General features: G+C 32.6%; 1 protein-coding gene across 1 annotated transcript in view; it reads left to right on the forward strand.

The window, feature by feature from the left end:
• The window catches only part of LOC120418289 (insulin gene enhancer protein isl-1), an 80,988-nt gene that overhangs the window by 43,509 nt on the left and 22,658 nt on the right, over positions 1-14,821 (forward strand). The window contains exons 2-4 of the mRNA XM_052708319.1: positions 7,999-8,188; positions 8,423-8,553; positions 8,611-8,853. Of these exons, the coding sequence (XP_052564279.1) occupies positions 7,999-8,188; positions 8,423-8,553; positions 8,611-8,853 (564 nt within the window). The remainder of the gene's footprint in view (positions 1-7,998; positions 8,189-8,422; positions 8,554-8,610; positions 8,854-14,821) is intronic.

Genomic DNA, 14,821 nt, shown 5'->3' on the forward strand with positions numbered 1-14,821 from the left:
ATTGATGATGAATCGTTGAAGTAGAATGACAACTGTTAGTAGAAAGTTTTTAAAGTAGCGAACACATCATATTTTTTGTAAACAAATCAGGTTTTCGTGTATTTTTGTTTGCTTTTTGTGCTTTTGTGTCTGAAATATTTGGTAATCAAGATTTTTGGAAACTTTCAACTGTATCGAAACGTGTTGAGCATTTTGATTCTTATGTCAATAGAAACATAAGCAATTCTTTCGAGTTAAAAGTATTTTCAAAATTTCAATTATTAGTTAAAAGTATCCTAGATTTTTTTTGTAAAACATATTTTTGAAAAGTCGATTTTACATCTTAAAACAAAGCAATTATTTTTTTCAATTTATTTTAAACGTTTTCGGAAAATTACGGTTTGTTCAAAAATTTATACCATATTGTTTTTTAGTTATTAAAAACACCCATAAATAATTATAGTGTGCGTTTTCATGTAAAAAATTAAATAACACTTTGAAACATTTTTTCTAGAGGAATGCCCATTTCAAAATTTTGCCGATTTTTTTTTTTTGTTTTGTTAAGTTCTTTTTTATGGTCAGCTGCTAAATTGTATTTAAATTTTTATGGACGAACAAATTATGCAAAATGGCTTTTTCGTCAAAGAGGAAGTACTGACAAACTTAACCAATTAAAAAAGACCAACTATATTTGATGAAATTGCTATTTCTGAAATTTATACGAGCTTTCTTTTACAAATAAAGGGGCGCAAACATTGATGAGTTTTTGCAGGAATGTTGTTAACGTTTGTTTTAATCTGTTCTACCCAAATTTAAAATGTTGTAGTTTATTTATTAAATAAAAAAATCTAAACGTCCTGAGGCTGGTCAATTTTTTAAGTTTTTTGTCCCTCTGCTATAGAGCGTCCAATTTCCCGGGGTTACAGAATTCCCGGGAAACGGGAAATTTTCAACAAATTTCCCGGGAAATCCCGGGAATTCCCGGGAAATTTTAAATTTATCAAAAATTGTTCTGATCCTAATTTTGTTTAATATTTTGCAACAAAATAGTACAAATAGCAACTATAATGGTCAAAATAAGTGTTCAATTATTGCTTTGGTTGCTTGTAAAAAAATACAACTTCAAGAAAATATAAAAAAATTCTAAATATTTGTTAGAATTAGGTTAGAAAAAATAATTATTAGTATTTTGTATTGATAAGAAGTAGCTAGGTATAATTTTTAAAATCAAAGTGTTTGGAAAGTAAGTAAAATGAATCCATGCTCCAAAACGATGAAACTGCTTTTGAATACGTCTCTGTGACCAGTTTGAGAGAATACGATAAAGAATAAAATTGATTCATTTCAATTCAATGGGTGTTTATTAGAAATTAACAGTTCTGCTCCAGGATGTTACATTTGCAATTCAGAGATTTGGAGAAACTTTCAACTGAGATCAATTCATAAGCCTTTACAGGGAGGGTACATTTTTCTATGTTTAGATTTTGATAGCTCTTTTAGGGATAAATATAAAATTGCGAATTTAGAATAAATGAAAAAAAAAAACATGCAGAAAATATGTTTTTCATGGCAAAACATTGAAATGAAAAAAAAATTAAAGAAAATATGTTTTTCATGGCAAATAATTTATCCAAAACAAATCTAACTGGTTTAATCTCATGAATAAATCGACAAGCATTGAATTTTATTTTATTTAAAAATCTGCATTTTTATGTAATCCCAACTCAAGTTTTCAAAGGTTTGGAGCGAGTATTTGAAATTTGTTTGCATTTTTGGGCACTTTTTACATAATATGAAGTAGTTTTTTTTATTAAATCTTACGCCCTTGGTAGCTCTAGTGCTCTATAAATTTTCAATTTTTAACTATAATTAAAATGTACCTATTTAATTTAATTAACCTTTTTTCCCCGCAAAAATCCTCTAAGAGACATTTAATGATACCAATTCATTTTTTTCCAATTTGGCCATGGTAAACAAAACGTAAAAAAATGATCTTGGGGAGAAGAGGTACCTTATTTTCAAATGATATAACACATTTTAGTTGTTTATTTTCATTTCATAATGTCGCAATTATTGTTGCACAACAAATAATCAAGATGTATTCCTAGTAGTGAATGCTTCAGAAATTAATATCATCTGAAGTAAATCTTCACATGAAATTTTTAGACGAACTGATAAGTTCAATTAAAACAGTAAATTGAATTTGATAAAATCTGGAGCAACATTTGAAAGGGGCGGTACGACATTGCTCTTACGGCCTTTCATTACACGCGTTTAAATGGAATGAAAGGCCGTAAGAGCAATGTCGTACCGCCCCTTTCAAATGTTGCTCTGGAAATAAAGTTTAGTGCATTATTTTTTTTTGAAGTTTAAAAAAGTTTCAAAAAGTTAAGAAAATGTATACTTCCGCTTGAATTTCGGGAATTCCCGGGAAATTTAGAAATTTCCTGGGAAACGGGAAATATTTTTTTTCGGGAAATCCCGGGAATTCCCGGGAAATTTTTTCCCGGGACGGGAAATTGGACGCTCTACTCTGCTATGGTCAAGGTAAAAAAATGCTTTATACATTATTACAGTTATGCTTCTATCGAAAAATTTGGAAAAAATCAATGACTTTTTTACTTTTTTTCCTAAACTTTTTTGTCTTTTTTCTATCTTTGGTCCGAAAATTTGCAAAAAAAAAACCTTGGAATGTCCTATTTCATTAAAAACACAAAATAAACGCTCTCAGTGAATTTTAAATAGTTTACGTTCAATTGTACAAGTTAACAACGAAAATTTTAATGTTCAGCAATAATTATTTTATTTGCCCTCTATTTTGCTGGCGAATTTTTGATGGGATGGGGTACAAAAACTTGAAATTAAAGTAGCAATGGCCTAATGACCATTAGTTACATAATTCTCTACTAAAAAACAAAAATTCATTAATCTTTAGTTTGGAAAAATGAAGGGGTTGAAAAAATGAAAGCAATGTGACCTTTTGAAAGCTATCTTGAGAAGTGGAAATATTAAAAAAATAGTACCAGGTATATAGTTAAAAAGTATTTTGATATTCAGATCAAGTAAGAAAACAAAAAGATTCTTAAATTCGAAGAAGGTTATCTCAAGTTTGCTTGATATTTAAATTATTTTTTTATGTAAACTAACTTACTAAACAGAACGTCCAACAAGCAAAACCCGCCTCTCCACGCTCACTACGATTAATCGCCCGAAAACTTTCGTACAAAAAACCCAAATTAGCCGGTATTTAAGCGCTACACCCAATCCCCAAAGCCCAGCACCGATTTATCGCAAAACATGATGACTTATTACGAGCTGGTCGTCGGAAACTTTTTCAACCGGGGCGTGCGCGTAAATTTCGAACAAATTTAGTAGGCCATTTGTGTGCAACCATCAACCCATCCAAAAGTCGTCGGTACCTAATTTATTCAAGTCGAACAATTAATTCCAAACTTCCCGAAACGCCGACGAAAAAAAAAAAACAGAGTACCTCAAAAGAACGCGCAAAAATTTATGAAAAAGAAATATCTCGAGCAATCTTTGAAAACGACATGAATAATTTATATAGGCGGAGTCAGCGCGCACCGAGTTCTTCTCCCCCTTCTTCGCCTTGTTCGCATCGTAGCAAGCGTCTCCTCAAGGTGTGTAGGAGAGAGGGGGGAGAGCGCGCAGCATAGCGCATTATTATTGTAGCACATACACTCACACACGTCCAGAAGAACGAACGAAAGAAGGAGGAAGCACGCAAAAACGGAATCGTCGTCGTCTCAGCCGCTTGTGTGTGGCTGTGTGCGCGCGCGTTCTGTTGTTCTCTATCTCTGTTACACAACGACGACGACCTCCAACCGTGCTCCCCCTCCTCCTTGCACACACACTCACACAAAACGACGCCGACAGGCCCCAAGAGAGAGAGAATGAGCAGGCCATGTGCGTGTGCGTGTTGCGTGTTTTTGCGCGTCATCGTGTCAGCGATGTCGTCGTCGTAGTTGGCTGGGTGTGAGTTTGTGTGTGTGTGTGTGGGGTGGTTACAGTAGAGGCCCCAACAAAGGTGGCGAGGGAGAGGGTGGTGGAGCAGGTGCTACCACGAAAGTTGTATTTATGTTGGTGTGTGCAAAAAGGAAGAAAATGTGCACACTGGGAATACGAGAACTTGGTGGCGACGCGAGCACCGTGGAAAGATTGCCGTCTGCAACCAACACTAGCACCTCCACCACACTACTTGTGCGGAGAGGAATTCCCGACGGGAGAATTCCGTTTGCGGTTTCTGCTCATGGCTACCGTGAATTTGGTCAGATGGTAATTTTCAGGAAAGGAGACATCTTTAAAATCGATTTTTCGGTTTCTCTAGGGTGGAAAGGTGTTAATATTTAATGTGTTAGAAAATGCGTGCCAAATGGATTCAAGATTTGGCCAAAGAATCAAGATTGGTCACTACAGTCCAGACTCGATTAACGGAAGCCTCGATTATCCGATGGTTAGGGCAATTGAACCATGAACAAACTTGTTTTATTCTTTCATTTTACAACAAAATCAAGTTCTGCGACCTTATTTTAATCAAATTTGAGTGGTCAATTGCCTATAAAATTACAAAATGCAATTAAAATATTTTTTTCTCCACGATTTTTTCCGCCATCTTGGAAAAAAAATGTTTTGTGATTCGTGAATTTTTTTCACGGCCTCCGGATAATGATGTTTGAACTGTAGTCAGATTATCTTGTTTTTTAAGGGAAAATATTCCTTTAAAACGTTTTTTTTTGTGAGGGAAATGATGCACGAATTTTTCAAATTCCGACAATTGAAATGAAATTGTTGTAATTCAGGATAAAATTCACTAAAACAAGCAACAAACAATGAATTTTGAATTGTTTTTATTCGTTTTATACCCGTGAGTCCCTAATTGAAATACAACTGCAATGAAATTTTAAATGAAAAACATTGGTTTAAAATGTCGATTTCACACTTCATGCTGGTTTTTCAGTTACCAAGTTTTCTAGACGAATGTAGTGCGTAAACATTTTTTTCTGAAAATCAATCTGGCTTTAGGCTTGAAATTTGTGGCTCCCTGTTTTTGAGAAACATTGAAGCTCCACAAAATTATCCAAGCTGCGAAAAAATAAATAAAATTTTCTTTGTATTTAATTATACCCTTTTTAGTCGCACTAAGCTTTTGAACCTATTTTCGTCTATCTTTGTTTGTCTACTCCTATAAACTGAGATTTTTTTCAAAAATCCCTTGATTTTTTTTAATTCATTTCATAGAAACTGTTTAGGATTCAGGATTCACTTACAAACCACGTGAATATTTCGCAAAAAGTTTCAAATTATCCAATAATATTAATAAATTGTAAAGTACATGATCCACAAATTACTTACGTTGTAAGGAAAGTGTGAAATTCGTGACGAAGTGTCACAAAAAGGGGAAGGAGTCAAGCCGATTTTTTGTTTTTTGAATATGAAACTGAAAAAAATATTGCTGACCATCAATTAAAAAACTCAAATCACACTTTTTGAAATTGATCTGTGTCTGTGAAACTTTAAACATTGTTTAAACCTTATAACAATGGTCAATAAAAGGGTCAAAATATACTTTAAATTTCGTATTTCGTATACTTTAAATTTCGAATTTCTCGGATGTTTGGCAACATAAGGACTTAGACCTATTTCCATCCGATTCTTTGATTTAAACATCTGATTTGACAAATCTTTTGGGAGAAACGTGCTTGCTCACTTCCTTTCAAACAGTTCCCTACTTTATTTCAGATGAAAAAGCTTTTCAGAAGCTGTAATTAAATTTCAAAGTGCTTATTTGCCAACATTAGGGGCCCGATGGAATTGCATGCTGTTACCCGTTGAAAAAACAATGTTTTCCTTAAAAAGGCAATATTTCTAGAATAAAGGAATTTGGTTCTATTTTTTTTTTATTTCAGTGTTCGATACAAATTGTTTGGTTACAATTTTTTATACAGCGTGAAAAAACTGTTTTCCCAAAATATCATACTATCGTAGAATGCCAATCCTCAGAATAAACCATTTCCTAAACATGTTTATTGTTGTTTCAACAAAGAAAAAGAATTTGTTTTATGAGAATTATTGGTTCCATAGAAATGTTTTATGGTATCTTCAAATCATTAAATCTTATTTTAAAAAGGGTTAAATCTCTATGAATTAAATCATTTTGGCAAAAAATATCATTTTTCATACCTTCAAATCAACAAATCATTTTAAAAAAAAGGTTGAAACATTTTAAATTTTGGAATTCTCGTGAAATACTATCCTTTCATTGTATCCTAAAATCTAAAAAAGTGAATCTCTACTAATCCCATAACTCCCCTAAAAATCTCCATATTTTTTATCTTCAAATTATCAAATCTTGGAGGAGAGTCAATCCCTATGAATAGAATAATTCTCTTAAAAATTTACCATTCTTTTTCATATTTTTTAATTTTCATTTTTTTATAAGCGTGAATTACTATAAATTTTATAATTTTCACGAAAATTTGTATTTCTTTTTGATAACTTGAAATGTTATAAAATAGAAGGGTTAATCTCTATGAATTTCGTTGTTCTCGTAAAAAAATTACCTTATTTGCTTCAGCAAAACTATATCAATACACATTTCTGGGAAATGGCTCATTCGTGGGAGTAAATTATTCTGGTGTTTGGGTCATTGTGGCCAATGAATGACTGTGGAATGGATAGACCTGTCTTGTTTTTTTTTTAATTATTTCTAATTTTTTTTTTGTTTCGTCCCAAAACTTTGTGTAAATTGTACCTCCTTGAATATTTCTGATTACTTTTAATGATTAAAAAAAATTGTTAAGTGATTGGAGCTGTCAAAAAAGAATCCAGAAAGGTCGCCCACATATTTTTTTTAAATTTAATTTTTTTTTGATTTTTTTTGTGGTTGTAAAAAGTGTAGAATAATAAAATCAGTTTTAAGAGACAAAGAGCAAGCCAAACCTTTAACTCCATAACACTTTAAAAAAATCTTCAAACAATTAAATCGATTTACGTGTATCTACCTAAAGACGCATTTTTTTATAGATTTTTTTTTTGTAGATGTACATTTTTTTCCGTTCAATTTATAGAGATGATTTTTTCTTCACATTATCAATATAACAAGCACAGTTGATTTTATGCATTCTCACTCAAATTTATAAGCACACATTGGATTTCGCTGTATATTTTCTGAAATTTTGTACAAATCACTGCTTAAATTCAGCCCAGGATATAATCCCCGTAAAAGTCTTTAAACACCCACACCGAATGGGAAAAAATAATCTCGCAGCCAAATCCATTTATTGCAACACACTCACATTCACCCTCATTCTGGGGCTGGAAAGTGGGGGAGGAGAATGCCATTCCAGCAACCGAAAAAAAAAATCGACCCAGCCCAGTAGTATTAAAGCACGGAAGCGTGTGCTACCCCCAATTTAAGCACATTAAAGTAGGATTTAAATACATCCGAATGCTCTCTCTATCTCTCTCGCTTGATCCGGTTGGCCATGGGGAAGGACGAAACGGAAGAACCACTTTCCACTCCACCGGGGACCATGACCGCGTCCTTGCCCCGAACTACGCCCATGTCAATCACATTTTAGTCTTGTACGGGGATTTTTTCCAGCGACCAAAAAAATGTTAGAAGGGAGGAAAAATCAATTCTCAACTTTTCCGAAAATTTGGCCCGCTCTCGCCGGGGGAAGGAAAAGTTTTTCCCACTTGCTCGTTGTTTGGGGGAAAAGTTGATTTTTCTTTTTTGCCTGCTTTCAGGAACAAAAACTTGAAGTAAAGGAACAATTTTGTTACGCACTCTTGGAACCATTTCGGGGTAGTTTTTTTTAGCGCGGAAAAGTGAGCTCAGCCATTTTCTTTCCCAGTTTGTGGAAAGGAATGCACTTTGAGGGGGGTAATCAAACTAAGTGAAAAATACTGCACTTGCCGCTAAATTTTGCCTTTTAGACTTTTTGGCTCCAAACTCCAAACTAATCGCCACTTTTTTCTTTCCTTTAATTTCAACAGAAAAGGAACGCCTCTCGTTGTGCGTCGGCTGCGGCACCCAGATCCACGACCAGTACATCCTGCGGGTAGCGCCGGACCTGGAGTGGCACGCGGCCTGCCTCAAGTGCCAGGAGTGCCACCAGTTCCTGGACGAGAGCTGTACCTGCTTCGTGAGGGACGGCAAAACGTACTGTAAGCGAGATTATGTTAGGTGAGTTACCCTTGAAGAATTATGTTTAACAAAAATTTAGAATAAATGATAAAATCCCTGAAGAAGGCTGATCGAAACGTTGGAGAAACCCTGATACAGTACAACCCCGATGCTTTGTCAGTTTTGTAGTTTCGCACTTTTCAACAAAACATAAAAAAACAAATAGTTTGATCCCTGAAGAAGATCGTTCGAAACGTTGAAGAAACTAACACTATTGTCTCGTTATTTTTTCAGGTTATTTGGTACCAAATGTGATAAATGCGGCAACTCCTTTAGTAAAAACGACTTTGTGATGAGGGCGAAATCGAAAATCTACCACATAGAGTGCTTTCGATGTTCGCTCTGTATGAAACACCTGCAACCTGGTGAGTTTTCCGCTCAATCTTCAAAGATGCCTAAATACTAAATATCTGTCAAATTAGGAGACGAATTCGCGTTACGGGACGGTGGCGCGCTGTACTGCAAGGAGGACCACGACCACCTGGAAAAGACGAGCCAAAGTTTGGGACCGGGCGTCGAGCCGAACAACAACGTCAGCAATGCCAACGCGAACCAAAACAGCAGTAGCAACAACAACAATAACAACAACAGCAGTAGTAACAACAACAACAACAACATTAGCCTAAGCAATAACAACCACTCGAGCGAGCTGGGGTCGATGTCGGGTAAGTTAATTATTTTACTTGTTTTATTTTATTTGTTTCCTACTATTTGTGAATAAGTTTACATTAATTTATTGTACTGCACAGAAGTATAAAATCAACTTAAAAGTTATAGTCTATAAATCAGTACGTTTTCTGATGGCACCATTTTATCAAACTTTGTAACAACAACAAAACATGGATTCTTGCAGCAGTCCTCGTACTATCCCGGATGAAAATGTTGCTCAGTGGCTCTCTTCCCAGAACAACTCGCAATCATTGTAAACTGAGAGCAATGGTTGTAACTGTCACCACTGCTACCGTATCCCGAAATAACGTGTCAAACTTTTTTTTATCACAACATTGTTACTTGCGAGATTGGATTGTCAGAAAAGCAGGAAACAGCTCCCAGCTCTTTAGGAGAAGGTGCGAAATTGAGCAATTGAAATTGCCTGGAACATACATTTCTCAATCATGTTTGGGGTTTCTTCAGAACTGGTTTTCCTATTTTGGTTCCTAAATTTTCGTTAAACTTGAGTTGTTGGTGTTGAGTTTTTCAACACCGCCATTTTGGACGCCATCTTGGATTTAGAAGATTTGATTATCCGAAATCATTTTTTTTTCTGGGACCTTCAGATAATCGAGTCTGGACTGTATCTATTTTTGGTTTCCTCTTCGGAGAATAGCTGTTCCTGTTCCAAATTTTGCAAAATTCTTTACTCGATTTTCTCGATAAATTCTGGACGGATTTATACGAAACCATTATTTTGCAAAAAAAACGATTTTTATATTAATAGTTCCCTAAGTTTTCATTCGTATTTTTGAATTTGGATAAGCTGTATCCATTTATTCCGTTTGTCAAAAGAAGTCAATTTGCATCGTTAGTTTTAACAATGGGGGTGTACCCCATTTGGCAAAATGGACATTTGACATAACGGGTTTTCAAGAAGGACGTTTGGCATAATGGACGTTTGGCATAATTGGTCCAAGACATCAGGGACGTTTGGCATAATGGACATTTGGCATAATGGACATTTGGCATAATGGACGTTTGGCATAACTCGTTCAAAAACCATCAAGGACGTTTGGCATAATGGACGTTTGGCATAATGGACGTTTGGCATAATGGACGTTTGGCATAATTATTGTAGCATTTTTTGTTTTGTTAAATTAGTATTTATTTTTTGTAAAGAATAATAACTTATAGCTTTTTTCCCTTTTTCTAAACAGATAAGGCTGGTACAAATATTTTTAAAAGTTTTTGTCACCCCCCCCCCCCTTCAAAATTGGCCCGAAAAATCAGGGGGCAAAAAAAATATTTTTACAATAAACTTCAAAATTTCAATGAAAATTCAAGGGCAACCAGCTGAAATCAAATTAAAATACATTCTCATGCGTTTAAAATCATTTTTAGCATGTTTGGGTTTATTAAAAAATCTTAAGATTTTTTGAAAATTTTTGATGCAAAATCTTTTTTTTTCGATACAATTTTTGTTTTTGTCAGATCTTAGATTTTTTGAAAACTAATGATTGCAAAACAACTGAACTAGTGTAAAATGCATTTTAAAACACTTTTTTCATTTAAATGTAAAGACTATGGCTTGTTATTTAAATTTTTTTATTTTTTTGCCCCCCCCCCTTGACCTCGGCTAGGGCCGAGGGACAAAAACTTTTTTAAATATTTGCATCGGCCTAATTTTACTTTAAAAGATTTTTTTTTCAAAAAATCAAGTACCTTTTTCCTTCAATAGGTGTGATTTTTCCCCTTTTTGGAATATTTCTTAATAAAATGCATTTTTCATATTTTTTTTATTTTTTTAGAAAGAGTCTATATAATATTAAGATTTTTCTCCATTTGAAATACTTTGCAGCTAATTTTTTGTATTAAATTTTTCCTTCTTTTATTTTAAATTCAACTGACAAAGAGATGTAAGTTTTGCCAGTCTTTAAATATTTTGCAATAAAGATTTTATACTATTTTCCCTCCTTTTTGAATTCAACCTAAAGAATGTATGTACATTTTGCTCTTCTTTAAAGAAATGCAATTAAGATTTTTAAAGCAATTTTCTCTCCTTTTATTTTAAAACGAAAAAAAGGCATAATCTCTCAAAAGATACTCAGTTTGTGTTTTTTGGTCAATATTTTGCAATTATTGTTTAGTTTTTGAGTTATTCTATTAAAGGTCCCTGGTTCAATTCCCGTAGACTACTCATTTTGTTTTGATGGATGAACTTTTCCTTGAAATGGACTCGATGGCATAATTTTCTCGGTCATCTACAACTGTGTTCTCTGTGTCTGTAAATCTTACCGCTACTCTCTTATCGGACGAGTGCTGTCCAGTTCTGGGTTAGTTAGTTTGAATTCAAAAAAATAAGGGAAACATGTGAATTTATTTAAAGATTTTTCCTTCCTTAAGTTAAATTATGATCAAAAGAAGGGAAAATTACATTATAACAGCTTAATTTTCAAAGATTTGAAGAGGTTTTTTCATCTTCAAGTTGAATTTCTTATAAAAGAAGAGAAAATTTTATTTAAAAAAAAATCATTGCTAATTATATTGATTGGGGAAAAATGTAAAGCTAACAAGAGATATTTCCTTCTTTAAACTAAATTTTCAATAAAAATATCAAAATTTCATTAAAAAGATTTATTGTGAATTATTCAAAAAGGAAACTATTTACTATTGGGGAAAAATAAAACAAAAATAATCTAGTAATAATTATGCCCAACGTCCATTACGCCAAACGTTTATTATGCCAAATGTCCATTATGCCAAACGTTCTTGATTCACGGATAGAAATCCTGTCCGGGAAATCGACAACATTGTTCTCGATTCGTTCTGAAATTCGTTTCAGAATGTTGTCGACCAGTCGTCCGGTAACATTTGCATCAAAATCGAGAACAATGTTGTTGATTTTGAGTCGTCACGGTTGGTGACGCCTGGCAAAACAGAAAGCACGCAGCCATCCCGAACGATTTATTCGGTTTTTGAATTGACCGTTGGATTTGGTTTTTGAATTGACCGTTGGATATTTCTTTTGGTTCAGTAAAACAGTTGATTCGTTTTTTTTTATTTATTGAGGCAAAAAATACATCATTAATTAAAAAACTACTATTTGTGTGTGTGTGTGTGTGTGTGTGTGTGTGTGTGTGTGTTTGGAATATGGGAATACAAGAAATTTAGGAATTTGGGAATATGGGAATTTAGGAATTTGGGAATTTGGGAATTTAGGAATTTAGGAATTTAGGAATTTAGGAATTTGAGAATTTAGGAATTTGGGAATTTGGGAATATGGGAATTTGGGATTTTGGGAATTTGAGAATTTGGGAATTTGGGAATTGGGGAATTTGGGATTTTGGGAATTCGGATATTTGGGAATTTAGGAATTTGAGAATTTAGGAATTTAGGAATTAAGGAGGATTGGAGGATTTGAGAATTTAAGAATTTAGGAATTTGGGAATTTAGGAATTGAAGAATTAGGGGATTTGGGGATTTGGGAATTAAGGAATTTGAGAATTTAGGAATTTAGGAATTTAGGGAATTGAAAATTTAAGAATTTAGGAATTTGGGAATTTAAGAATTGAAGAATTAGGGGATTTGGGAATTTGGGAATTGAAGAATTAGGGAATTTGAGAATTTGGGAATTAAGGAATTTGGGAATTCGGGAATTTGGGAATTTAGGAATTTAGGAATTTGGGAATTTGGGAATTTAAGAATTTGGGAATTTGTGAATTTTGGAAATTGGGAATTTGAGAATTTGGGAATTTAGGAACTTGGGAATTTAGGAATTTAGGAATTTAGGAATTTAGGAATTTAGGAATTTAGGAATTCAGGAATTTAGGAATTTAGGAATTTAGGAATTTAGGAATTTAGGAATGTTTGAATTTAGGAATTTAGGAATTTAGGAATTTGAGAATTTAGGAATTTAGGAATTAAGAAATTTGGGAATGTAAGAATTTGTGAATTTGAGAATTTGGAAATTTGGGAATCTAGAAATTTGAGAATTTAGGAATTTGGGAATTTAGGAATTAAGGAATTTAGGGATTTGAGAATTTAAGAATTTGGGAATTGAAGAATTATGTAATTTGGGAATTGGGGAATTTGAGAATTTGGGAATTTAGGAATTTGGGAATTCGGGAATTTGGGAATTTAGGAATTTGGGAATTTAAGAATTTGGGAATTTTGGAACTTGGGAATTTGAAGATTTGGGAATTTAGGAACTTGGGAATTTAGGAATTCAGGAATTTAGGAATAAAGGAATTTAGGAATAAAGGAATTTAGGAATTTAGGAATTTAAGAATATAGGAATTTAGGAATTTAGGAATTTGAGAATTTAGGAATTTAGAAAATTGGGAATATAAGAATATGTTAATTTGGGAATTTGAGGATTTGGGAATTTAGGAATATTGGAAATAAGGAATTTATGAATTTAAGAATTTGGAAATTTGTAAATTGGAGAATTTGGGAATTAATGAATTTGTTAATTTGGGAATTAAACAATTTGTTAATTTGGGAATTTGAAAATTGAAGAATTTGTTAATTTGGGAATTTAAGAATTTGGGATTTTGGGAATTTTGAAATTTGAGAATTACGGAATTTGGGAATTTGTGAATTTAAGAATTGGGGAATTAGTGAATTTGTTAATTTGGGAATTTAAGAATTTGTTAATTTGGGATTTTAAGAATTTGGGAATTTGGGATTTTGGAATTTTGGAATTTGAGAATTACGGAATTTGGGAATGTGTGAATTTGGGAATTTTTTGAATTTGGGAATTTAGGAATTTAAGAATTTGGGAATTGGTAAATAAGTGAATTTGTAAATTTGGGAATTCGGGAATTTAAGAATTCAGGAAATTAAAAAATAAGTAATTTAGGAATTTAGGAATTAAGGAATTTAAAAATGTAGAAATTTTTGAATTCTTGAAGTTTTGAATTTTAAAATTTTAGAATTCTGGAATTTTAAAATTTTGAAATTTTGGAATTTTAGAATTTTTGAATTTAAGAATTTAAAAATTTTAGAATTTTAGAATTTCAGAATTTTAGAATTTTAGAATTTTAGAATTTTAGAATTTTAGAATTTTAGAATTTTAGAATTTTAGAATTTTAGAATTTTAGAATTTTAGAATTTCAGAATTTCAGAATTTTAGAATTTTAGAATTTTAGAATTTTAGAATTTTAGAATTTTAGAATTTTAGAATTTTAGAATTTTAGAATTTTAGAATTTTAGAATTTTAGAATTTTAGAATTTTAGAATTTTAGAATTTTAGAATTTTAGAATTTTAGAATTTTAGAATTTTAGAATTTTAGAATTTTAGAATTTCAGAATTTTAGAATTTTGGAATTTTAGAATTTTAAAATTTTCGAATGTTAAAATTTTCGAATTTTCGAATTTTAGATTTTTCGAATTTTCGAATTTTTGAATTTTAGAATTTTAGAATTTTAGAATTTTAGAATTTTAGAATTTTAGAATTTTAGAATTTTAGAATTTTAGAATTTTAGAATTTCAGAATTTTAGAATTTTGGAATTTTAGAATTTTAAAATTTTCGAATGTTAAAATTTTCGAATTTTCGAATTTTCGAATTTTAGATTTTTCGAATTTTCGAATTTTTGAATTTTAGAATTTTAGAATTTTAGAATTTTAGAATTTTAGAATTTCAGAATTTCAAAATTTTAGAAGTTTAGAATTTTAGAATTTCAAAACTTTAGAATTTTAGAATTTTAGAATTTTTTTTTTAGAGGAGGAGGAGGAGGAGGAGGAGGAGGAGGAGGAGGAGGAGGAGGAGGAGGAGGAGGAGGAGGAGGAGGAGGAGGAGGAGGAGGAGGAGGAGGAGGAGGAGGAGGAGGAGGAGGAGGAGGAGGAGGAGGAGGAGGAGGAGGAGGAGGAGGAGGAGGAGGAGGAGGAGGAGGAGGAGGAGGACGATCGCTCGGGAAACGCCGACCGGAGGTTTGTTCTCCGTTTGCTCGCCGCCGACGTACTTGTTCTGCTTCTCG

The sequence above is a fragment of the Culex pipiens genome, chromosome 2, assembly GCF_016801865.2.
Source record: "Culex pipiens pallens isolate TS chromosome 2, TS_CPP_V2, whole genome shotgun sequence".
Classification (NCBI taxonomy): Eukaryota; Metazoa; Arthropoda; class Insecta; order Diptera; family Culicidae; genus Culex; species Culex pipiens.